A 25,675-nucleotide genomic window follows, 5' to 3' on the forward strand; every position below is an offset into this window, starting at 1 on the left:
ATATTTATGTGTATGTGTATATATATATATGTGTGTGTATATATGTATATATATACACACACATACGTATCAACATTTTAAGAACTACCTTCCCATTGGGCCCAAGTCCAAAGGCTCACCCTGCTTTGCCTAACTCCCCCTAGGAGCATCCACAAGATGCACCTCCTCCTTTAACCTAGAATTCTCTCTATAAATCCACACCACACCCTCCAGCTTGCTGTCTGTTCATTCAACTACCCATCCTTCCACATCTAAGACACAACGCTCTGGCCAAGGATTGAGACCTTCAGGTCAGACGCCATATTGCAGCGAAGACAATTTCAGATCTACTTTATGAACGTCAGCCACCCTGCATGAGGGACAAGTGAGGGCAGGAACACTGGACCTACAGTGTCCGGCTGGAGCCACTTGTAGGCGAGGGGCCATCGCGGGAAGGGTCCTCAGCTATTTTTATGGCTTCTTCCATGGCAGCAAGGAGTCCGTTCCCACCTTCCCCTCTCAACGCAGGCCCAAAGCACTCGGGCCTCCTGATGAGCAATCTCACCACGACATTTGCGTTTTCTTCCACACTCTCCCCTGCAGTCAAAAGAGGAACATATGCAAATATGATCATGCCAGGTTTCTGAGCACATGAAGGCTGTAATAATAATCTCATTTGGTGAAACAAGTAAAACTCAAGAACCTATTCTTGAGGGTTGGGAAGGTGGCTCCGAGGTAAAGTGCTTGCCTCGCCTGCATGAGGCCCTGGGTTCGATTTCTCAGCACCACATAAGCAGAAAAAGGCAGAAGTGGTGCTAGTAGAGCACTAGCCTTGAGCTGAAGAGCTGAGGGACAGTGCCAAGGCCTAAAGTTCAAGCCCCACACTGACAAAAAAAAAAGAACCTATTTGTAAAACAAAACTTCAACAGAAATTTTACTAGTTTTATACTAGCCTATTATATTTCTTTCGTTTCATATCTTCAAAGTGAAGAAAAACATTATTAATTCCCATTAATTTAGGATGGGAAAAGACATCATAATCTGAATCACAATAATCCAGTTACAAAAAATACCTGGGGATTTTAAGGTAAATAATGAAAATACTACCCATGTAAATATTTATAATAAACTAGGGCTATAAACAAAGCCTGATTACAAAATATACAGTTCTTTAACTGGTATTTGGTCCCTTGACGAGGAACACTGACTGGACCTTATTTGCGTGCAGTCTTTATCAATGAACAGGCAAAAGCTTCACACGAGCAAGTCCTACCATTGCAGAAGACAGCAAATCGGAGGAAATCAAGGTATCGCTCTCCCTCTACAGGATTCCAGCCAATGTCCGGGTAACCCTTTGACACCAGCATCTGGCAGCTCTGCAGCCCACAGCCAGCCAGGTAACGCACGACCTACACACAGAAGAGTAGGCCAAGAGGTGCCCTTCAGATACTGCAGGGGAGGACAGAAACAGCACTTGGATGGGGCATGCCTGGTACATTAGTTACAGGAGACCCATGTGACAGGGGCAAAGAGAGAAGAGTGGGAGGGCACAAACTCAAAGCCAGATGAGAGATGAGAGGGCATGGGAACTATTGGAATGCATTTACTTGGAGTGACAGAAAATCTTCCTTCAGATGTGATCCTTTTAAGAGAATGGCTCTATCAGCAAAGTCAAAAACAGGTGCTGGGGGTTTAGCTCAGCAGAAGAGTGCCTGCCTGGAGAGTGCAAGGCCCTGAGTTCAGTCCTGAGCTCTGGGAAAACAAAAAAACAAAAACAACAACAACAACAACAAAAAAGACCCTAGGGGACCAAAGGAAGGAATGGTGATGACTTGGGATGCTGCTACAGCTACATTACAAAGCAAACCCTCTGTAATGTCAGCTCACAAACAAGAGGCTCCTTATGCACAGAGGGCAATGGCTTCACAGATCACTAACACCTTGCCATTGAAGAGATGAGCTGGGTTCCTAGGTGTGCAGAAGGCTGAGGTCTGAGGATCACAGTCCAAAGTCAGCCCAGACAGGAAAAGCTTGTGAGATAGTTACCTTCAATTAACCACAAAAAGCTAGAAGTGGAGCTAGTGAATAAGTAGTAGAGCACCAGCCTTAAGTAAAGAAATTAAGGAAAACCACCTAAGCCCCAATACCAGCACAAAATTAAATATATATATATATATATGGAACATTAAAGCAAAAATCATATATATACATATACATATATATGGGACAGTAAAACAACTCTTAAAGAAGTTGGGGGCTGGGAAGGTGGCTCAGTGGTAGAGCGCATGCCTTGCATGCCTGAGGCCCTGGGTTCGATTCCTCAGCACCACATAAGCAAAAAGAAAAAAGCCAGGAAAAAAAGCCGGAAGTGGCGCTGCAGCTCAAGTGGTAGAGTGCTAGCCTTGAGCTGAAGAGCTGAGGGACAGCGTCCAGGCCCAGAGTTCAGGCCCCACAACCGGACCAAAAAAAAAAAAAAAAGTAGAAATGGTACAGTTAAAGCAAAATTGACAAATGTCACAAAGACAAAAACATCTAAGACCACGAATCCAATGAATTGATTCCAACTACACACAATCCAGTTATTTAAAAAATCTGTGAAGAACCAGTGTACCTAGGCTTCAAAAGACATATGTGATGGAAGGAAGGAAACCTGAGGGATTAGGACAGATTGGGAGAAAGGGATGGAAGAGATGACGTGGATCGAGATGCGTTGTGCTCACAAACTGACATGTTGAAGTGAAACCCCTTTGTACCACTACTTAAAGATACTTTGTTTTGCAAAAGAAAATGCTTGTAATCAGAGGAGGTACCTTCTTCACATTGAACTATAATATGCAGAGAATTACAGACAGCATAATACATACTACATAATTACAGGAATGTATTTTATTTTAATAGATCTACAGCAAAACTGCAGAAATTGAAATAACTGAGAAAGCAGTACACGAAGTGCACACAGTCACAGAGCCAGAAGGCCCGCCTTACCTTCTCTAGATCCGGCTCACGCAAGGCTAGGGCAAGTTCGTTATTATCCATCACCGATGCTGCAGCCACATCGAGCGGGGTGGAGCCTCTCATGGCAGGGGAGGCTAATTCAAGCAAAGGCAAAGACACACCCAGGTTGTGCTATAACTGTAAGTCCCCCACAAAAACACACCACCGTTTGCATTTTATGACATACACACAGCCCTGGACTAAATCCATTTCACTTTGTCTAAAGATACTTTTGACAAATAAAAAGTGTATATCAGGAAGTGGCGCTGTGGCTCAAGTGGTAAAGCGCTAGCCTTGAGCTGAAGAGCTGAGGGACAGCGCCCAGGCTGAGTTCAGGCCCCATGACCAACAACAACAACAAAAAAAGTGTATACCGTTATTGTGTACATTTTAAAATATGTAGACAATGTGGAATAATGCAATTGGTTTAATTATCAACACTTTAGATAATCGCTTTAGATATGTAATGGTTCCTTAAAACCTATTCTCTTAGTGATTTAAAAAAATACATTGCTATTTCTGGGCATTGGTAGCTCACCCCTGTAATCTGAGCTACTGAAGAGGCTGAAATGTAAGGATTTTGATGGGGATTATATTGAATCTCTAGCTTGCTTTTGGCAGTATGGCCATTTTCATGATACTAAATTTGCCAATCCTTGAGAATGGGAGCCTTTATACTTTCTGGTGTCTTCTTTAATTTCTTTCCTCAAGGTTTTATAGCTTTTATTATAGAGGTGGTTTGCCTACTTAGTTATGTGTATTCCTGGGTTTCTGGAGGCTATAGTGAATGAAATCTATCTTCTAATTACTTTCTCAGCCTGTTCACTGTTGATTTACAGAAAAAGCTACTGGTTTTTATACATTGAGTTTTGTATCCTGCTACACTGCCCAACATGTTCATCAGATCCAGGAGTTTGGGAGTATAATCTTTGAGGTCTTTTAAGTACAGTATCATCTCATCTGCAAATCAGGATTTTACTTCTTTCTTTCCTATTTGGGTCCCTCTTCTTCCTTCTTTTACATGATTGCTTCGGAACCATGTAGTAGTAATTACTGCCTAGGAATGTCAGTTCCATACTGAGTGGACAGCGCAGACACCCTTGCCTCGTGCCTCACCGTCAAGGAAAATCAGTTCTCCTGTCTACTATGGTGTTGGCTGTGGGTATGTTATAGATGGCCTTTGCTTGTTGAGGTGCATTCCTTCCATTCCTACTGTGTTCACTTAACATGAGGCTCAACTTTACATGCAATATGCACATTACTTTTTACCTTAAAAAGATCAAGTTCAAGCCATCCACTTACTTACCAAGACCAACACTGCTGTTTTCCAGTAAGTAACTGAGATGATCAAACATAGCTTTTTGATTCTGTCTACTTATACGACAGAAGTAACAGAGAAAACGGCAACAATTGGCCACCATCTTGGGAAAGGTGATCTCCTAAATGAAGAGCACTTGATTAGCTGTTGAAACAAATCATCTTCCTGACACTGAATAGGGGAGGTCAAGTCTCAGTGACATTGTCAGCCCAGAGTCAGCAAATCTAGGTGCCATATGGACTCACCTAGACCTTGAGCCACTGGAAATCCAGCCAGAGCCCCACTCAGAAACCCCGCTACCACCAAGAAGCTGGGATTGAGAGGTAAACAACAGCCAGAAACTCCAAGGTACAATGAGCCTGGCTTAGGAATCAGGTAGCCTCAGCTACAGATTACAACTATTAGCTGTGCTTTCCTGGGAAATTACACAGTGTCTTTGACTCAGGTCTGGAGAACTGAAATCATATGAATAATACCATGTAAATTAAGAAAGGGAGAGGAGAGGCCAAGACAACTTCAGGAAAGCACAGTTCAATACTTGGTGTCATTACCCAAATGGTTTGCAAGCTCCCTGATTTCTGTAGGTCTTTCTTCCTGAGCCCCTGACAGGAAGGCCTGCTTGCAAAGCCATCCCACTTCAACCACATACCTCTCCCTAAACAGAGTGCATTGTGAATTTTTAAAACAAAACTATGCATATGCTATGTGCATTGTTTTATATTAACTTTTTTAATTCACGTGTTTCATTTATGTACAATATACAGTTAAACAGAGACAGAACACTCAAAGGGAATATAGATTTATTTCCATATTGTGAAAATATTAAAATTTTAAATCCAGAAGTACATTTTGTATCTCAGACATTATATAGAATTACACTAATTTATCTGAATTACTTACTATGTTGTACCACCTGTTTGAATTTCACTGCAGATTTTGTCAGTTGTGGGGCTTGAACTCAGGGCCTGGCACTGTCCCTGAGCTCTTTCACTCAAGGCTAGCACTCTACCACTTTGAGCCATAGCTCCACTAACACCTATTTGATTTTCAAGGATTTTTTTAAAATTGCAATTACATAAAAGTTCTTTTGAAGCCAGGCAACCAGTGGTTCAATGCCTGTAATCCTAGTTACTTAGGAGGCTGAGATCTGAGGATTGCAGTTTGAAGCCAACACAGGAGGGCAAGTCTGTGAGGCTTATTTCTAATTAATCATGCAAAAAGCTGTAAGTGGAGCTGTGGCTCAAATGGAAAGCACTAACCTTAAGCAAAAAAGCTCAAGGACAGTGCCCAGGCTCTGAATTCAAGCCTCAGAATCAGCATATAAAAAGAAAGAAAGAAAGAAAGAGAGAGAGAGAGAGAGAGAGGGAGGGAGGGAAAGGAAGGAAGGAAGAGAGAGAAAGAAAGAAAAAAAGAAAGAAAGAAAGAAAGAAAGAAAGAAAGAAAGAAAGAAAGAAAGAAAAGAAAGAAAGAAAGAAGGAAGAGAGAAAGAGAAAGAAAGGAAAGAAAGGAAAGAAAGGAAAGAAAGAAAGAAAGAAAGAAAGAAAGAAAGAAAGAAAGAAAGAAAGAAAGAAGGAAGAGAGAAAGAGAAAGAAAGAAAAAAAGGAAAGAAAGAAGGAAGAGAAAGAAAGAAAGAAAGAGAGAGAGACAGAGAGAGAGGGCAGGAGGGAGGGAGGGAGGGAGGGAGGGAGGAAGGGAGGGAGGAAGGAAGGAAGGAAGGAAGGAAGGAAGGAAGGAAGGAAGGAAGGAAGGAAGGAAGGAAGGAAGATGGGTTGGTTGGTTCTCTTTAGGGCCTTACAGTAGAACATTCCAGAATATCACTGCTGAGTCCTGATTTGGTTCAGGAATTTGGGGAATGTGTTCTCTGAGGCATGTCTGAATCAAGGGGATGGCTAGGGTGTATTTGTACCATGAACTCATGGTAAGATCTGACTGGTAATAGAGAACTTCTTCAATAGCTTCTAAATTAGAATAATTTAGGAGACAACAAACCATACAGAATAAGATAGAAACCTGTAGCAACAGCCAAGAAAAAAATCCAACTCTCAACCTCAAAGGCACACGTTTGTTTGTGTAAATGGTGTCCTTTAAAAAATACATTCCTCCAAAGAGCATTTAGGAAATTCTCATTCTCATAAATGCTCTGCAATCCAGAACCCCCCAAATACCACCCCGAGGGTCAAAGGCTTCCCCTTACCTTGGACTCTCCCCCGCCCAGGACGTTCACCATGACCTCCATCACCGTCTCGTGCATGCCCAGGGCCCTCATGAGGTTAGGGTGTTGGTAAAACACTTTGTTATTCATGATATCTCTGGAAGGGACAGGGGATGAACAGAGTTCAGAGCCAAGTTTAGGCCAACAGTTCCCTGAAATTCTGACAAGTGTTGTGGAAGTAATTCATGAGCATGGAAAAGTAAGAGCATTTGATAGCTGACCCAGAAACGTGAATGAATATTCCTGAGATTTCCTTAGAAGTCTACCAAAAATGATATACAAATTGTCTATTCTTTTGAATGACGAGAAATGTGTTATGGAGATAAGACTTAAGTTTTAATAAATGACTTTTTGGACACTTACTAATTTTGTGGATATTCAATCATATATCCAACTTTTCTTTTGCACAGAAATGATATAATATGTATATATTCTTACATAATTATTTCATGTATTATCTCTTTTTCATCCACATGCAATTTTAATCCAACATAAATAATTACATAAATAAACACTATTTTCAGCAATGTTATCATTGTGGTAAAATGCTTGAAAAAATTATTCTTTTCCAAGAGAAGTTCAGGTATAAGAAACCCAACTCGGGGCTGGGAAGGTGGCTCAGTGGTAGAGCGCTTGCCTTGCAGGCATGAGGCCCTGGGTTCGATTCCTTAGCACCACATAAGCAAAAAGAAAAAAGCCGGAAGTGGCACTGTGACTCAAGTGGTAGAGTGCTAGCCTTGAGCTGAAGAGCTGAGGGACAGCGCCCAGGCCCAGAGTTCAGGCCCCACGACCAAACCAAAAAAAAAAAAAAAAAAAAAAAAAAAAAGAAAAAACAAGAAACCCAACTCATTAAATGGACATTCAACTTAAATATCATCAGATGATAGTCAACATAATTCATACTGTCATTTCTGCATCAAATATTATTAAATATTATTGCAATAGTATTAATATTAATATTGCAGGCAGTTGTAGGAATCTTAATGTTCGGTGGTAATTACCATATATTGTAAGTAAAAAATCTGGTGATTGTTTTAAACATAAATCAAATTGGTGTAAGAATCATTCCTTGTTAGACCCATGGCAAAAAATGAACACATAGCCTGCAAGAAAATGGAAACCTCCAATCTGTTTCCCTAATTGAATCACTAATTTATTCAGTTAAGCATCTGATATATTTTAGTTATTCAGTTTCATATGCATATATTTATCATTCTATCATCCAGTTGGGAGGTTATTTGCTAAGCTGTTGTATGAAACATTTCTTTGTGTTGTGTGTAAAACATTTCTAATAGCATAAAAGCTGCATTTTATTTTTATTATCATTGTGTGTTTATCACTAATGAACCACTGACTTATTAATGTACATATTACTGTTGGTTTATTTCAGAAGATGTAATCTATTCTGATTTTTTTAAATCAACTTCTTATGAAATGATTCCTTAGGTTAGATTTAAATATTAGCACTCAGATATAATCCAGGCTCATACAATTATAAACAAAGACAAACTATTTGCTATTATTGTTAGATTTTTTTTGATCATAAGCTTTTCTATTTTCCTTTGTCTGAGTAGTACCCTTACTTTACTGTGATCCATTATTATAAATTTGGAATATAACTTTTCCAGTCCATCTTTACAAGTTTAAAAACCTAACAGGCCTGTGAATAATATATGGTATTGCCTCTGAGTTCCAAAGGGACATAAATGGAATTACACAATCTGTATTGTCCCCGGATTCTTTCTGTGACTCAGAAGAATTGTGTAGTTTTATTCAGAGGATCCATGTGGTAATTTCTGTTTCTTTTAATTCACACAATGGCAGCCTCCACGGTATCATCTGTGTCTCTCATATTTATAAAATTGAATCAAGCTGTTTGCCAAGTATTGGCCTTTCATCAGTTTTTAATAATCTACAGTCCTGATTTCTACATCTTTTTACGTCTTCCTCGGAACATCATCCCTATTCATCTGTACAGATTTTATTTTGTTAATTCTTTTGGTTCTTTCTTAATTTAACATTCCCAACACTGGAAAGTCTTTCAATGATGATGGTAAGTAACTACTGTCTGTTTTGCCCTCCTTCCTGAACATGAGATGTAGACTAATTCCACATCTGTATAAAACATCAGCTTAAACTCAAAACACACACACACACACACACACACACACACACACACACACACAGATTTCAATGTATGTGATCATGTGTTTCTGAGGGGTTGAACAATACTCAGCTTGTTTCTGTGCGCTGTGCCACATTAGTCTCTCACTATGAAATCTGTCAGCAACTTCAAGTTAGCTTAAAAACATAATCTCTAGGAAAGCATTAACTTCATTGAAAAATCAAAAAACTGTACACACTTTATCTGTGCTAATTCTCCTATGGCACTTAGGCTGAGATAAAAGTAAGAAAGGAGACATGTACAAGACAAAGACTTATATAAAGATCGTTTACCCCAATCCACGAATCATCAGCTTCTCCTCCTCTCTGCCCATCCTCACGCTTAACAAGGAACGAATCTGCCCGAGAGAGGCCAGCAGGTTGATGGTGTCCTCCACAGACACCCCGTTGATGGTATAGGTCTTAGGCAGGGCCCGGACTAGGCCTCCAATGCCATCGTACTGCCGGTGCAGCAGCACAAACATGGCCCTCACCAACTCCGGGTCCTCGATGACAGACTCCTGAGCCCACCGAACCATGGTCTCCGAAATCAGCTGCTGGAGGCTGGCTGCAGAAAGACGAGGGGGATTTCTGAACTTCCCTTCCATCTTCCCAGAGCCCTAAACCGGTGCCTCTATTTGGACCAGAACTGAAAAGGCTAGGATATTCTGCAGGGGGAACTTCTGAGTATTCTTTGAAGAAAATATAGTGCGTTATCTCAGTAAGAACCAGTTATGGATAAAAATAAACAAGGAGAAACACATAAAAATCTTTTGTTTAAAAACCTCCCACAACTAGTGGGGCACCAATGGCTCACACCTGTATTCCTAGGTACTCAGGAGGCTGAGCTCTGAAGATCATGGTTCAAATTCATCCTGGGCATGAAAAGTTCAGGAGACTCTTACCTCTAATCAACCAGCAAAACGTCTGAAGTAGAGCTGTAACTCAAGTGGTTGAGTGCCAGCCTTGAGCACAAAAAGCTTAGGAATAACACCCAGGTGCTCAGTTTAAGCCCTAGGACTGGCACACACATGCATATATATGCACACACACACACACACACACACACACACACACACACACACACACACACACACACACACACACACACACACAAATTAAAAATGAATTAGCCGTTTCAAAGCTATAACAACTTTTTCAGAATTTCTGTTCCCAGGTGATAAGAAATTAAGAGTATAACAATTCACATGAGGTGTTCTAACTTTCACTTTTTATATGTTTGGTTCTATTATTTTCCTCCAGGAAGGTCTGACATCAATATCCTTAAAGACGTGGGCTATGGACACATCAAAGTGCTTATGAGTCTTTATAGTTAACGTCTTAATTAAATCATTTCCAGTCGTGACCACACAATTATGATCTTACCTATATTTGGATCCTGAACTAACACTTAAAATGTCTTCTAAAGCCTTGCAGGTTGGACTTGTATTAAAATGAACTGTGAGTCAGACATACATGATTACTTGTGGTGGAACATGTAATAAATACAATTCACTTAGAAGTAACAGAAACTTCTGGCCTCTTAAAAAGCAGGGTTATTGTAAGTAAGTGAGGCTGGTATATGTACAGTTCATGTGCATGTACAGTGAGGCCTTAATTCCTAATTTAATACATCGTGTGGTTTTCAAAAGTGTCTTACACTTGGGAATTCACCCAGCAAAAGCAAAGACCATCGATTTTATCCAAATGTGAGATGCAAAGCAGCAGTAATTTCTATTTAGCTAAAAACCCCTCTGCCTTTATAACAGGCTTTCATAAATCTTACAGGGATCAAGGTGGCTCATAAGGAACTTTGGGTTCCGATTTTTTTTTTGTCCGTTATGGGACTTGAACTCTGGGCCTAGGCAATGTCCCTCAGCTCTTCAGCTTAAGGCGAGCACTCTACCACTTGAAACACAGCGCCACTTCTGGTTTCTGGTGGTTTATTGGAGATAAGAGTCTCACAGACTTTCCTGCCCAGGCTGGGCTTTGAACTACGATCCTCAGATCTCAGCGTCCTGAGTAGCTGAGCCACCAGCACCGGCTTGGGTTCTGATTTTTGAAGATGAGTTTTTTGCCTGTGGAATGGCCCTGAGGACTGCACACTGGGCAAGTACAGACATCATGGTATGCAACGAAGAAAGATTACATTGCAAAGATTACATTGTGTGCTACCAGTTTAAAAAAAAAACTAAAAAATCCTAGCGAATTTTTTTATAATTTAGAAAATGCATTTAATAAACAAGTGTTGCTTCTTAAAAAAAATCTTACAAGTGAGGTCCTAAAAAATCTGGATCTCTCAGGCCTGCCTGTTACCCCTTTACGATGAGTGTGTTGTGCCCTGAGACACGGGCTAAGTGCGGGCCTACGACATTCACATTTGGTTTTCAGGACTAGCCATCATTGTTCTTAAGTAAATAGATGTGGATGAACCACAAATGCATACAAATGCATACTGTTAAGAAATATATATAGTTATAAACATTATCTATTTAACTTAATGTACTAATTAAATATAGTTACAGACATTATCTATTTAACTTAATGTACTAATTAATAATCTGGAATCAAGTGCACACATGGTATTTATATATAAAAGCCAAATTACTTCCTTTATATTCTCTCTCATTCTCTCTCATTCTCTCTCTCTCTCTCTCTCTCTCTCTCTCTCTCTCTCTCTCTCTCTCTCTCTCTCTCTCTCTCTCTCTCTCTCTCTCTCTCTCTCTCTCTCTGCCTGCTGCTGCTGCTGCTGCTGTGGTCAGTACTAGGGCTTGAACTCAGAGCCTAATACACTTGCTTGGCTTCTTTGCTCAAGGCTGGTACTCTAACACTTGAGTCTACACCTCCATTTCCAGATTTTTGATGGCTAGTTGGAGATAAGAGTCTCACAGAGTTTCTTGCCTAGTCTGGCTTTTAACCACAATCCTTGGTTATCAGCCTTCTGAGAAGCTAGGATTACAGGCGTGAGCCACTGCAGCCTAGCTGTATAATTTCTCTTGATAGTCTTTGTTTCTTTGTCTGAATTGTTGGTTCTCCAGGGAGCTCCTTCCCCTTTATCCGATGCTACCTCTCAGCCTAATTCCTCTACACTACTTCTGGAAGCTACAGATACCGTGAGGAACCGGAGGCCCAGAAGCTGGGACCACCGTGGCCTCTCTGCTCATCTGGCATGATACCCGTTCCCAGGATGAGTGCCCATCCAAAGCCTGCTCACTGTGCCCCTGCTGTCACATGCTTACAGGACTTCGTGGCATCACTGGCCACTGGCTTTTCTGCTTGCTTCTTCTTCAGGTATGTCACCTTTTCTACCAGGGACAACAGACGTCCCCTGATGGTTAAGTCACTGTTTCCATCCAAAGAGCCATCTTCATCCAGCTCAATTCCTAACACGGAGACAGTACAGAACGCAGTGAAGGAATACATTTGAAACAACAACAAAAAGTAATAATTCTCAGTCTCTGCAACTCCATTCATGTCTTCCTATCATGTGATGGCTAATAAAACATTTGCCCCCATGTGGATTCCCTTGTGAGCCTCTGTCCCTCTGTCCCTGGGTCTCGGGGCTACTGACAATCAGGATGGAGACAAGACTAAATCAAAGACATCCTGAGAAGCTATGATCAATTCTGCTCTTGGTGGAGCCTTTCCGAAGTGCTTCCTTAGGATGCAAGGTACCCAGAGCTACAGTCCCACCCTGCCTCAAAGCAAATCAGGATGTCAGTGTTCCTCTCTTTCCTCCAAAATTGTCAATAATACCTTGATAACTTGTAAGACAGAGAGAATTGGCACGATCAGGTACCCTAAACAGGGACTGGTTAATATCTGTAGCAATGAAAGTCTATTGCAGTGTCATTTATTGATCATGAATATATAGTATAATATCCATGCTTTCATTTAGTGCCTCTTCATTCATAAAATGAATTCATGTGCAAGGCAGCGCTTTTATTCTTTTACAGAATGAGGTAAAAAATAATCTTAATGGAGCTCTGTCTACTCAAAGGATGATTTATGCACCTTTTCCTCACTAAACCGCACACCTCCTGATCATTTCGTAAGGGAATAGAGAATCACACAGCCAGAACCTCTGACCAACTCCACGTGAGAGGCTCTGCGAGTAGAGGGAGAGGGGTTTTTCCTCACTAGATCTGAATGGCAATGTAGGGTTTCCTCAGGCATGCTCACTCAGAAGACTCGTTATTTCTTAGGCCAGTCCTCAGAGGTGGTCTTTGAACTGGCTTAAATACGACTGTTTGCGATCAGCAAACAGACTCGTTGGAGTACAGCTCACAGAAGAAAACTGCCAATGGTCAACATGTGTGGTTGAAAATGTTTGGGCGCATGTGTTTACCTATGAAGCCAGCATCACTACCGTGAAGGGACAATATAAACTGTCACCTCTAACGTTCCCCTGCACTCCTCTCTTTGGTGTTTTTGTTTGTTGGTTGGCTGTTGTTGCTGTAAGAACATTTAACATAAAGCCTACCCTCTTAGAAAATTCCAGTACATAACACACAACTATCAGCAACACACAGGGCTTCTCAGGGCTTCTCATCTGTGCGAGGGAAACTATGGTTAATGATCAATCGATGGAATCCACAGCCTCTGCCCAGAGTGCCTGGCCGTTCCCAGCCACTGCTGAGGGTTTAGCTCATCTTCGCTCAGTCTTCCTGCCCCTCTGGCTCAACCCTCCCGATCTACTGCAGACACAGTTAACCACTGCATCCTGATAACATTACATGAACATCTAACAGAGCTGCCCACACGCATACCCCATTGTGTACGCGTATATGTGAGAGGGACACGTTCAGCCCGAGGGGTGGGTCGCCATGACCTTACCACAATGTGTCATCAAATCCTCATGGAAATCCAGGAGTTGGTCGCGGATTTCTTCAGGACATGGACATTCACTTTTGTCATCTTTGAAGTTGAGGAGCATGTTGATCTGGAAGAGGAAAGGCCGGAGAGAGGAAAGATGAAGGAAGAAAAAGAAGAGAATTTGGGATGGACAGCACAAAGGTGAAAGCAAAGATGTTCATAACCAATTTGGGGATGTTCCCAATAACTGCCTGAAGAAGAACCTCCTTTAGCTTTCTTGCATAGCAGACTTGCTAATGTCTTCATCTCTCTTCCCTCTAGAAAGGTATTTTCATGGTGTATGGAACTCGGGGCTGACAGAAGATGCTGTGCCATGAGTCATAAATACAAGAATGACGTGAATCTAACCTTTCTGGGTATATGTTATACCCTGTTTATGTCTTTCCCTCAGATGGAGATGTTTTCTTACCTCTGCTCTCTCCTTTCCACTGTTAAGCATGCTTATTGAGCATTTTGTTTCAGACATGGCATTTTCTCACTTCTGGAGTTTCCATAGGGTTCATTTCTTTGCTAAGATTTCCTATTTCCGTTTTTTTTCCCTTTTTTGAAATAATTTTGTAAGGGTGGCTTTCAATGAGTTGTAGTGAGTTTAACCCTTCTGCCCTCTCAACTTTAGTAATTATTGTCTCTTCCCATTCAGGCTTTTCCTGTTTCTTGGTATAAGGGTTTTTTTTGTCTTAAATGAAAATTTTAATATCTTATGACATGAAGTGAAGAGTCATAAACAGGATGATCCATCTTTCGAAGCAAGATGGCCACCATCGGGTACTTCTTTGAGGTGCCAAATAGAAAGCAGCTAGCATGGAGCCTTAGGATGCCAGGCAGTGCCCTGTCCCACCCATCTGTGGTTGACTGCCTTCCTATCTGTCAGGCCTTTCTCTGACCATGATACATTTAACCAAGAATATGCTTGAGGAGAAACTAGAAGTATTACCCCCCAAAAATGTGGGCAACTTTAAATGGAACAGGAAATTCAAAAAGGGTATATAACATGTATAATTTTGCAACAAATCCCAAATGTGCCGAAATCAAAAGCAGAAAGGCTGGGCTTCCATGCCACTCTGGTACCTGCTCTTGGGGGGGTGAGCGGAATTCCTTGGTTTTCCTGGCCGTGAGTGCCGCTGACATGTTTAAGGCCTGCATCACTTCATTGTAGCGGAAACGCTGATTGTCCTGGAGCTTGGCCACAAAGTCATCTGAGAAGGCCACAATCGCTTCGATCCGGTGCCGGACCTGGCAGTCACAGAGGTACTGAAGCAAGAGGCACATCTAAAAAGGCAATCAAGGAGACATAAGAGTTCAGCATCTGCTCTTGCAAACGCGAACACACAGCAAAGCATGATCTGTGTTACACAGGCGGCGCTGCAGAAGGAATGAGGTGAGAACTCAGGGGCAAACTGCAGGCTCGGGGTCACAGTGCAGAGGGGTGTCCTTGAGTTCCAGTGCCAGTTCCAGACTCCAGAACACTCACGCATGTTGGGTAAGGGATGAATGTGTCCTCATCCAATGCTCGGCTGGGCTATTTATTTTTTTATGGGTAGAAACATGTCTGTGAACGAATGCCAGGAAAACATAATGACACCTGTGACAATAAATACAAGGGAGTATAATGACACCTGTGACAATACAAGGGGGGGGTAATAAAAGAGAATCTTACCACCCTGTGTAATACAACCATTCCTGTCAGCATCTCTGGAGGAAGTTCACATTCATTCTCTGAAGCTGAACCGGCCATCCACCCCTTCCTTCACCCCTGTCCCCAACCCAGCGGAGTGGCACCAGTCCCTCAAAGCAGGAAAGCACTGCAGCTGATGAGTCAGACCCTGGACCCCTGCCCCACCCCGTCCCTTTCTCTCTCTAGGCCCAGGGTCACCTGTGAGTCCCATAATCTCTGTTTCTTTGCAGCTGCCATGGTGGCCTCTCTGGCCAGGGAACCCAGGCTGGGCTGTCGGCCTTGTGGGTGAAGGCCACCTTGCCTGACTCCATCTTGTTTGCCCTTCTGAAATCCAGTTCTTCCATCTGACTTGGTTTCCCCATCCCTTCTTAACAGTCTCCACACGCTCGCTCTTCTACGTGTCCATTCTTGTACTTCTGAGTACCAAAGGCCGTGAAAAGGAATGCACAGAACCTGTGTGTTTCCCTGGAGTGTGCGTGCATGTGCAAGATGGGCTCACACCTCTGACACAAGAGAATAAGAACACCCAATCGAGAAGCAAACTCAGACTGGGTCTAAGGAACGACGAGGCGTGAAGAGGAGACCCTGCAAATAGCCTCCAAGCACGGGGCCGGGCAACGCCTCCCATTCCTTAGGAACAGGCAGCATCAGGTAGTAAATGTGGCTGGTAAGAAAGCATGCATGTCCTGAGAGAAGGCAGGATGGAAAGGGGTTCTAGTGCCTGAGATTGAGTGTCCCTACATCACATAGATGAAATATATTTAGGGACACAAGAGATACAAGGAAAGTGCTAATGAGTAGGAGAAAAAAAACAAGAGACAATGTAACCTCATTAAGACTGGGAAATTGCCTGGCACTAGTGGCTCGTGCCAATAATCCTAGCTTCTCAGGAAGCTGAGAACTGAGGATCATGGCTGGAGACCAGCCCATGCAGGACAGTCCATGAGAGTCTTATCTCTAATTAACTACCAAAAGAAAAGCTGTAAGTACAGCTATGGATCAAGTGGTAGAGCACTAACCTTGAGCAAAAGAAGCACAAGGACAGCACCCAGGCCCAGAGGTCAAGCCCCAGGACTGGCAAAAAAAAAATGGGAAAGAGAAAGAAAAGAGAGAGAGAGGGAAGGAGAGAGAGAGAAAGGGAAAGGGTGAGAGGGAGAGAGAGGGAGAGGGAGAGGGGGGAGAGAGAGAGGAAGAGAAGGAGAGAAAGAGAGAGAGGGAGAGAGAGAGAAAGAGAGAGGAGGAAGAAAGGAAAGGAGGGAGGACGGGACAGGTACATTTTCACACCTCAGCAGTGATCGAGTCTGAAATGCTCTCCAGATTACCTGCAGTTTCACCGGCTCAGGCAGCTTCATCTGCAGGAGGCCCTCCTTGGGCCGCATGCCCACCTTGGCCTCGTCTTCACCCGCCCCTTCCAGCCTGGAGTCCTCGGCACTGAGCTCCTTCTCCTGCCGGTCCCCATCCTCCTCCAGAGTGGCGGCTTCCTTGAACACCCTGGGCTCGATCAGCTGCAGGATGTGCTTCAGGTCCTCGTTGTGGAAGAGTCCCATGATGAGCAGGGTGTAGAAGAGCTTGATGAGGGGCACAAAGAGGAATTCTGTGGTCCCCCCAACGGGGTCGCGTGCGTGGAGGCTGCCCTCCTCCACCGCCTCCGTCAGCATCTGGATGGTCTTGGCCTTCAGGATGTCCAGCGGGAACTCGGGGCTGTACTGGTAGCACTCACTGCTGACGCCGACGAAGCTGGGCGAGGAGAACCGCATGCGGGGCCGCAGTGAAGTGCTCAGGCCGATGCCGGGGAGCCCGTGCCTCTTGTTCTCATCCGGGAAGAGCGTGATGGTCTTCGTCTCCTCCGTCATGGGGACGATGAACTCGTTGTTCATCATGAGCCTGGCCGTGGCATAGGAGCTGAGGTGGATGTCAATCAGCAGGTCGTAGTAGCCTGTGCGTAGCAGGCCAGGCATGTACTTGTTCTCGATGGCGTAGAGCAGCTGAGGCTCGTCCACGTGGCTGCACAGTGCGTGGGCCACCCGGTGGTTTCCCAGGGCACACACTGCCGAGTAGAGCCGCAGTGTGTGGTAGTGAAATCGCAGCAACTCCTCCTGCTCTGTCAACTCTAAGATGTCCACAGATCTGTGTGAGAGCAGGAGGGGAAAGGCAGCCAGGTCAGAAACAGACCACAGAGAAAAAATTGTTAGCAGGGAAGAAAGCTGTGCACAGCAGAAAGTTCCAGACACGTTTCATGGCTGAAAATGACCTCTGGGGGGGAAAAAATCACTTTTGATTCAGTAGACACTATGTTGAAAATGAACTATCCAACTTGTGGGTGGGGATGGGAGGGAGGAACGGGGAGAGAGCAAGGGATGGATGACACTGCCCACAAAGAAATGTATTTGTAACCTGAGTTACAAAACGGTAACCCTCAACAATAAAAATATGCGAAAAAAATCAATTCTGAGTGCTTTACAAATTGTCGTCCACCTACAATTTGACACTGAAATTTTCTAACCACAAATTAAAAAAAAAAAGTCTGATGCAAAATTCTGATACAACTTAATCTCAATCTCACACAAAGTATGAACCACACAAATTCAAACAAAATCATCTAGAGGCCATACTGTGAAAGACCTATCTCATTACTTCATATAAAGTAGGTAGACATGCAAAGCATGAAGCAGCTAGCTAGAGAACTTTCTAATTGAATATTTGCATAGTTTTAGTCAAAGTCAGCTACTGTTGGCTCATATCTGTAATGCTAGCTAATCAGGAGGCTGAGATCAGGAGCATTAATGCTCAAAGATAGCACAGGAAGAAAAGCCTGAGAGACTCCATCACCAATGAACCAACAAAAATGTCAGGCTGGGGGCATAGCTCAAGTGGTAGAGCAAGGGCAAGGTCCTGAGTTTAAAACCCTAGTATTAGGAAGAAGAAAGAGGAGGAGAAGGAGAAGGAGGAGGAGGAGGAAGAGGAGGAAGGAAAAGGAGGAGGAGGAGGAGGACGTGGTGGTGGTGGTGTACATGCTACTCAATTTACCTATTTGAAACACTGAATTCAAAGTTTTCATGCATTAATGGAGATGTGTACACCTTAACCATAAACTACATATAGGACATTTCCATCATCCCTAGCAGAAACCCATTTAGCAGTCAATCCTCAGTTCTTCCTCCAGACCTAAGTAGCTATCCATCTACCATCTCTCTTTAGAGATCCATAAGAAAGAAAAAACAGGGGGAAAAAAGACAGAGTTCTGATACAAATGAAACTTCCAGGTCCTTTGTAACCAGCTTCTTGGGCTCACTGTGCTTTCAAGGTTCTTCCATTTTGCTCTCTGATACAGTATTTCACTCATCTGTACTGTCACACCATCTATGCTGCATTTGATTTATCCACTGCTCCCCGACTGGGGGCCATGTGTGGACCATCGTCATCCTCGCATGAGCGTGTGTGCACGTGGGGCTCACCTGTTCTCCTCGGGGATGTGGAGGGACATGAACTGCAGTGGGTCCAAACACTGCACCAGCCAGCCCTGACGCTCACTGATGCGAGACACATCCACCTTCAAAAACTGGTTGGGCATCCGGCTCCACAGGACATGCGACAGGAACTGCACGTGCAGGCGTGGGGGGCACTGGGGCACGGGGTTTTTGTGCTCGCTCTTGAACAAGCCCGCCGACAGAGGCATCACATTCTAGACCAGGAGGAAAACGGGGAAAAAAGAATGGATTTACCACATCCCTTGAGGTTCCTAAAGCCATAATGCAATTCTTCACAGGAAAGAGCCAGTGGAGGTAAGAGACTGAGACTCCCTAAGGGGCATGAGAGAAACTGAAGAGCTCCTGAAAGGAGAGAGGAGGAGGGGAGAGGGAGAGAAGAGGAGGGAAGGAGGCAGAATATAATGCAAAACCCTCTGAAAATGCAGGGCAGGCAAAGAGGTCTCAGAATGTGCCCTTTCTAGGATGTTTTCTGCAAATGCAACCGCCCAGAGCCTTGTGGCCCTCCAACCTCCTTGCCAGGCAGGGCCCCTGAGGAATCAGGCTGTAGGACAGAATTCAGTACCCAACCCCTGCCACACCCACCCCACGCTCCTGGGTGGGTCAGCTCTTCCCATCCTTAACCATTCCATCTAATCAGCAATCACACCAACTCAACACCTAAACCCACTCATCAAAGTAAGTCCAATCGGTTTGGCATTGACCAACGTAGTTTGTGTTCTTCACTTCCAATAGGCGATTTCAGCCAGCCTGTGTCCTCTGGGCCCAAAGAAAGAGAGGCCTCCGCTGTGCTGACACATATTCACTCACAGTTGATGTAGAAACCCCGCCCCCTCCGTGCTTACCTTCAGAGGAAGGGATCTGCCCCACAGGTCTGCTTACCCTCCCACTCTCCTTTTCCTCTGGTGAGAACTCTCCTGCTCTCTCCAGGCTGCCTGGCCTCAAGCTATTGCTGTTCCCTTTGTGAATGGGAGGCTGAGGAGCCAGACGCTGCTCTAGGCACTAGAGTGCACACAGAATCCCTGTCCTCCCTCCCCCTTTCATTGTTCTTGTTGCAGATATAAAGCAATACTAATAAGTAAGTTAAATAGTATACCAGAAACAGTTGTGAACAGCATGCAGCTATGATAAGCATCATTGAGAAGGTGATATTTAAAGAAAGACAAACAGAGAAGGACCACACGGATGGCAGGGAGGAGGAAACATGACCTGCAGAAGGTCATGGCCAGTGTGGCTTCAGTACAGCCAGATGGGAAACCAACAGGAGAGGACATCAGGGAGGGGAGAGGACGTCAGGCCTCGTGGTGGCCCATGGACCACCAAAAGCATCTGAACTCCATCCTCCTCAGGGAAGCAGGGCTTCTTCTGGCCCTCTCTGTGGTAGAATGATCTGGCCTGAGCCACTGTAAAATAGTGAGGATTATAGTCCAATAGTCAGATGGACAAGGCAGAGTTACATAAGGGTGTGCAGATTCATCCAGAAGGGTAATGAAATGGTGGGATTGAGCATGAGGACCAGCCAGGGGAAAGGCTACAGGAGTCATAAGCAGAAGACCTGCCTTGGAGAGACCTTGATATAGAACATGAAGGAAGGAAGTCGAGGATGGCACCAAGATTTAGAGCTTCGGAAAACAGATCAGGGATTAAGGAAAGTTGGCAAAGGAGCCCTTTGAAAGAGGGAGTGTGGAGACACAGCTGTTCAATCGGGACATAGCACTCTCCACAGCAAATGGAAAGGCCAAGAGGTAGCTGAACTATCACTACTTCATATATATGAACATATATGTATATATTCATACTCATATTCATATATGTGAATAGAGACACAGCATATAAATGACATGTGCATTGCTATATATATGTATACATAAATGCTATTATATACTATATATTTAGATGATGATGATATGTGTGTGTAAGAGAGAGAGATCTAAGCTTCCCACCTCCTTTTTCTCATGCTGTCTTGAACTCACTGCCATATGACTTCTCCCATATTCTAGAACCATCCACAAGACCCTCCACAGGTACCCTCCATCACTGACCCTTCTGTGGCAGGAACTATCTTCAACTGTCCGCCCCTTCAATCCTGAAGCCTTCCCTCCCTTGGCTTCACAAGGCTTCTCCCCCTTCCAGCCCTACTCTCCCATTCCTGGAGCTGTGTCCCCCCTTCGGCCCCTCTCTGCCTCTTCTTCCTGAGACCACACAGCAGGGTTCTTCCATCCACCCTACCTCCCTCTCACCCACTGCCTCCAACACTCCCTTCACTCCTCTCAACCAGGAGTCACAGCCGACTTCTGGATGACTGGCCTCACCATTCCCACCACAGTTCTCTTTCCTTCCACACAGGTGAGTATGCATATGGATTGTGCATCTAGATCTTATCTATGTAATGTGAAAATCTACTGAGCAGGCACCATGTGTAAAGGGTGAATCAATATTTTCAGTAATTTTTAAAAAATTTATACATGGCTCTCTCTGGCCGTATCCTGGAAGGCATCTCTTGGTGCACACTTATCAAATTACTTAACTTCTATATTCTTACTCCCTCTGCCAAGAGTGCTTCCCCCTAGCAAACATGGATCCCAATGTAACAGCAATCAACCTAAATATACCTCTTCTTTCTGATCTCCTGGCTCTTCCCTACCTTCTTTGCTGTTCTTTCATTTATGTTTCCAGAGATCTCCATACATGCTGCTGTTTAAGTGACAAGGTTTTAAATCTTTATGTGTGTTCACTAACTCACGTTTGAGTTCAGAGGTCACTGTACTTGTAGGGAATTTGTCATTTTTTTGTTCTGTATAGCCCTACTACTCATGAATAACATACTGAAAATCAAAGATAAACTCATTCAGTTACTAGAAAGAGATTCTCTAACACAGCTACAGTCCCTTGAAGAATGATGTGTTTGATCTATGTTACTGTATCATACAATGTAATATACTAAATCCTTTTCAGGAGTACATGCTAGGCCTTTACAGAAAAGAACACGATGCAACACTAGGATTGAGCCATCCTTACCTTGATTCTTCCCAACTCAAACTGGAAAACATTGGGGCTTGTAGCTTGTGCAAACACAGCAGGGAATAATTTTGTGCTTGGCTCCACCTTAGACAAACAAATGCATTTGCCAATGTTAGTCAAGAGAGGAGACAGAACAACCAAGAAACATTTTATACAAGGAAATATTTTTTCCTTCCTCTCACAGCAATATTGATTTTCCCAGAATTAGTTGGAGAACATCATGATTGTGCGAACATCTCTGCAGGCACATAGTACTCTGAAAGGTCATAGCAATGAAGAGGGCTGACAGACATCTAAGTATATATCATCATCTCCTTTTCTGCTTCCCTATTTTCTTTCTAATTTTTGACCTTCCACTATGTCTTCCCCTTTCCCTCCCTAGAAGCACGAGGCCATCCCTGACCGCTGCCACGTACCTGGTAGTAAGTGCTCAGCTCCTTGCCATTGGCAATGAACGTGAGCAGCCCGCTGGCTGCGTCCACCACACAGCCGATCTCCAAGCCGTTGTTGTTACGGCCTTGCCCGGGGCTCATGCTCTCGCCTGCACACACCATGTAGCAGTTGCTGCGTTTGATGCTGGTTTGCCACGTTTAAAAGAAGAATACATAGAAAGTAAACTCACATTTTCATCTTGGCATGACCAGTGGGTATGAGGGAAAGCATGTGTATCTTGCAGAACTAAACCTAAAATATGCTGTGCAAGCAACAAGCTCATGCGGCAATGGGAAGGTGCACAATGGGCCCGGTTCTGTGATTCTGAGCGAAACTCCATCAACTGCGGTGGCCGTTCCAGATCAAGTCTGATGCGGCTCTAGATTCCACATTGTTCTAAGGGACACAGGCCAGTGGGTTGGAACCCAAGAAGAACTGACCTGCACCTTCTCTCTAAAAATATTCAAACCAAACTGGACCTTTGTCTGAGGTTCAAAAGAGTTTTAACTATTTCATAAGCATCCAAATTTGAGTGTGCATCTCTTTCATTTTTTTAACCACTTGCTCTAAGAAATATTCATTTCCTTATGCACATTCTTCATGGGCTGTCAATGATTCAAATAGATTTAAAATTTGGCTAAAATGATGCCCTTTTATGGCTGGCGATCTGTTATGAGAAACAGGGTTAACTTGAAGATGTACAAAATTGGTGACACTAGCAAACATTCACCTGTTTTTTTTTCAGGTTTACCAAAACCTTTGTTCAAGATGGAAGTGAAGTGACATACTTTGAGCCCAACCTGCCTCGCCCTGCACTGCCAACAACTAACACCACTGGCAAAGAAAGGCCAACAGCAGGCAAGCAGGAGGAAAGAAACATAAAGGCCAAGGTCAAGTCCAAGTCAAGGTCATCAAATGCAGGCTGTTTCTTTGCGTGAGCTCTGTACAATCCACTGGTCCTTCCTGCTCTAAATCCCCTACACAAAAGCACCTGTCCACTATTCCATCACTACCATGAGGTTGTTGTTTTTTTCTCCTTATACTGTTGCCATCTCTGAAAATTGAATGCACTCCCAAGAACTGTCCCAGACCGCGCTGCCTGGACCCTGCTACAAATATGAAAGCCAGGCGTCCATCACTGGAGATGGCACCGAGGCTTCCATCTCAAGCGCGCAGTCCATTGTGTTGCCTGGGTTACAACTGGAGGGCGGTCAGCGAGGTTCCCTGTCACCCACAAGGATGGTAGAGAAGAAAAGCAACGTTATGGAAGACTGATTTCTGAGACCTGTCACAGCAGATCAGAGAGGAGGCATGGGCACACAAGATAGAAGCAAACGGTCAGATCTTCTCTTGTCTCATTCTGCAAGGAAGATAGCCGTCTTCACTTTGGGCAGGGTTTGGTTTCAGTTTGGTTTGTTGTACAGATGGAAAAAGGATGGCACAGAAAGTGTAAGTGACTTACCCAAAGCCACACAGCGAGTCAATGGCAAAGCTGAGGAAAGAACCCACTACTCCTCAGTCCAAGTTCAAAGGTGTGCACCTTGTCTCAACTACCAGCCCACGCTCTTTCTTCACAGTTCTCACCCCCCACCCACCACATCCAGGTCCCGGAGTTCTCATCTCCACCCAACTTTTATCCCTACAGCCAAGGCTAGACCTTGATAACCCATGTCTCTAGTCATGACACCTAAGCAATACTGAACTTTGCCCACAGAGGGGCATTGGTGGTAAGATAACAGCTCTTGCTTTCCATATTCTTACATTCCTTGCTGGTTTGTAGGACTAACAAAAATGACAGTGATATCAACAGTTTCATTATATTATTTCTATACATATCCTGGGCACAGAATCCAAAAAGAAAAGTACCTAAGTTAAACCAGTATTATCTTGCTTTGTTTTGTTTTTCCAGAGGTCATTCATTCAGGATAAACACTGAAGAGAACAAACCTTTCATGGACTTTTCCCTTTTCATCTCCCAGCGTGACGGTCACTGTCCGGACTCTGTCCAAATCAAAGCCAGGGTCGTGCTGGTGGAAGTCAGACGTGATCCAGCCCACCCAGACATTTGCCGGCTCTTGTCCAGGGAAGATCCTCACCGAGTAATAATACTGTTGAGATAATAGTGAAAACAAATACATCACCGAGTAATAATACTGTTGAGATAACAGTGAAAACAAATACATGAAATTGTGTCTTCTTCAGGGAAGTGGGTAGAAGTGGCGATCATCCGGTCAAGTGAGATAAGCCAGACTCAGAAAGCTAAATACCTCGTGTTCTCACTCATTGGTCCATACAGACCTAAAATAATGATGATTATGATGATGGTGGTGGTGGTGGAGGCAGTGGTGATGATGACAATGGGACATAAATGTACAAGGGGAGCTGTCTAGGAGGGGAGAGAATAAGGGGTGGGGGAGAAAGAAGAGGACACTGATTGGGAAAAGAGTCCGAGGAATTGCTGTGTATATTCACGTGTGTATACATACACATATATATCAACACAGCATAATGGAACCCACTCAACACTAAACACTGTGAAAGAAGCAATGAGGAAGGGAAGGAACGTTCACGTTCAGGGGGTGTGAATTTGCTCAAAATGCCCTGTGTGTAAATGTGGAAATGCCACAATGAAACCCCTGGTCTATACATTCATTTAGAAATAAAGAAAGATTTCAGATCTAGTACGTGAGCTTCAAACATGGGAATTACATACTTTTTTTCATTTGGCATGTCAGGATTTGAAAGTTTTAATGTTAGTGGACAAGAGCTGACTTCTTAGCGAGCATGATAAATGATCTGCTTTGTTGAGACAACTGCGTAAAATGAAAGAAATGACATGGACTTAGAAAAGACAAGGACAAATTATAAAACTGTATTGCAGAATAATATTAGGGGTGTCATTAAGGATATTTTCCCCAAGTTAGCTCTCTTACGACATAACAGACATTGTGGCACAAACATTTCTGGGTTTTATATCCTAAAGGTATATCTAAAAGTACAAACAAATAATTATTTTAAGAATGATGCCCAGCTGGCATAGTGGCACACATTTATAATCCCAGCACTAGGTATGCTGGGTCAGGAGGAGCAAGTGCATAGCCACCGTGGGCTAGACTGAGACCCTGTCTCCATAACAAGTATGTTCCTAAAGGCAACAGATCAGATTATGGTGTCTGAGGTGGAGCACAGAGTGAGTGACAGGAGCTGGAGAGCACAGGGATTGGTTGACAGGAGGTGATGGGTGGGAGCTACCGGCTCATACCGTGGAAGTGTTCATGAGGTATTCATAGTCATCCCGGTCGTCGGCCAGGACGTCTTCAGTGAGCCTGGCAGAATGGCTGGTGCTGTAATCTGGCTTTGTTCTTCTAAGTAAAAATCTGCAATATATTAGAGGACAAAGAATCAAGAATGGTTTCTTTTTAATGTTCTGCTTACTTTGACTAGGATCATGTCATCAGTTTCGTGGTTCTCAGCCTGGTCCACACTGCGCCCCTTCCCCAGGGAGCAGTGGGACCCTGCAG

The 25,675-nt window shown here is 43.8% G+C and overlaps 1 protein-coding gene across 1 annotated transcript in view; it reads right to left on the reverse strand.

Moving 5' to 3' along the window:
• Ryr2 (ryanodine receptor 2) overlaps nucleotides 1–25,675 on the reverse strand; it is a 427,229-nt gene that overhangs the window by 131,813 nt on the left and 269,741 nt on the right. The window contains exons 32-46 of the mRNA XM_069990607.1: nucleotides 25,417–25,531; nucleotides 24,102–24,262; nucleotides 22,139–22,298; nucleotides 21,720–21,806; nucleotides 18,672–18,898; nucleotides 16,539–17,343; nucleotides 14,610–14,810; nucleotides 13,503–13,608; nucleotides 11,906–12,049; nucleotides 8,961–9,234; nucleotides 6,486–6,600; nucleotides 4,280–4,412; nucleotides 2,965–3,068; nucleotides 1,253–1,388; nucleotides 390–576 (exon numbers count right to left, since the gene is read on the reverse strand). Coding sequence (XP_069846708.1) covers nucleotides 390–576; nucleotides 1,253–1,388; nucleotides 2,965–3,068; nucleotides 4,280–4,412; nucleotides 6,486–6,600; nucleotides 8,961–9,234; nucleotides 11,906–12,049; nucleotides 13,503–13,608; nucleotides 14,610–14,810; nucleotides 16,539–17,343; nucleotides 18,672–18,898; nucleotides 21,720–21,806; nucleotides 22,139–22,298; nucleotides 24,102–24,262; nucleotides 25,417–25,531 — 2,955 coding nt within the window. The remainder of the gene's footprint in view (nucleotides 1–389; nucleotides 577–1,252; nucleotides 1,389–2,964; nucleotides 3,069–4,279; nucleotides 4,413–6,485; nucleotides 6,601–8,960; nucleotides 9,235–11,905; nucleotides 12,050–13,502; nucleotides 13,609–14,609; nucleotides 14,811–16,538; nucleotides 17,344–18,671; nucleotides 18,899–21,719; nucleotides 21,807–22,138; nucleotides 22,299–24,101; nucleotides 24,263–25,416; nucleotides 25,532–25,675) is intronic.

Source organism: Dipodomys merriami, unplaced genomic scaffold (assembly GCF_024711535.1).
Source record: "Dipodomys merriami isolate MVZ:Mamm:240054 unplaced genomic scaffold, mDipMer1.0.p SCAF_4, whole genome shotgun sequence".
Taxonomy (NCBI): domain Eukaryota; kingdom Metazoa; phylum Chordata; class Mammalia; order Rodentia; family Heteromyidae; genus Dipodomys; species Dipodomys merriami.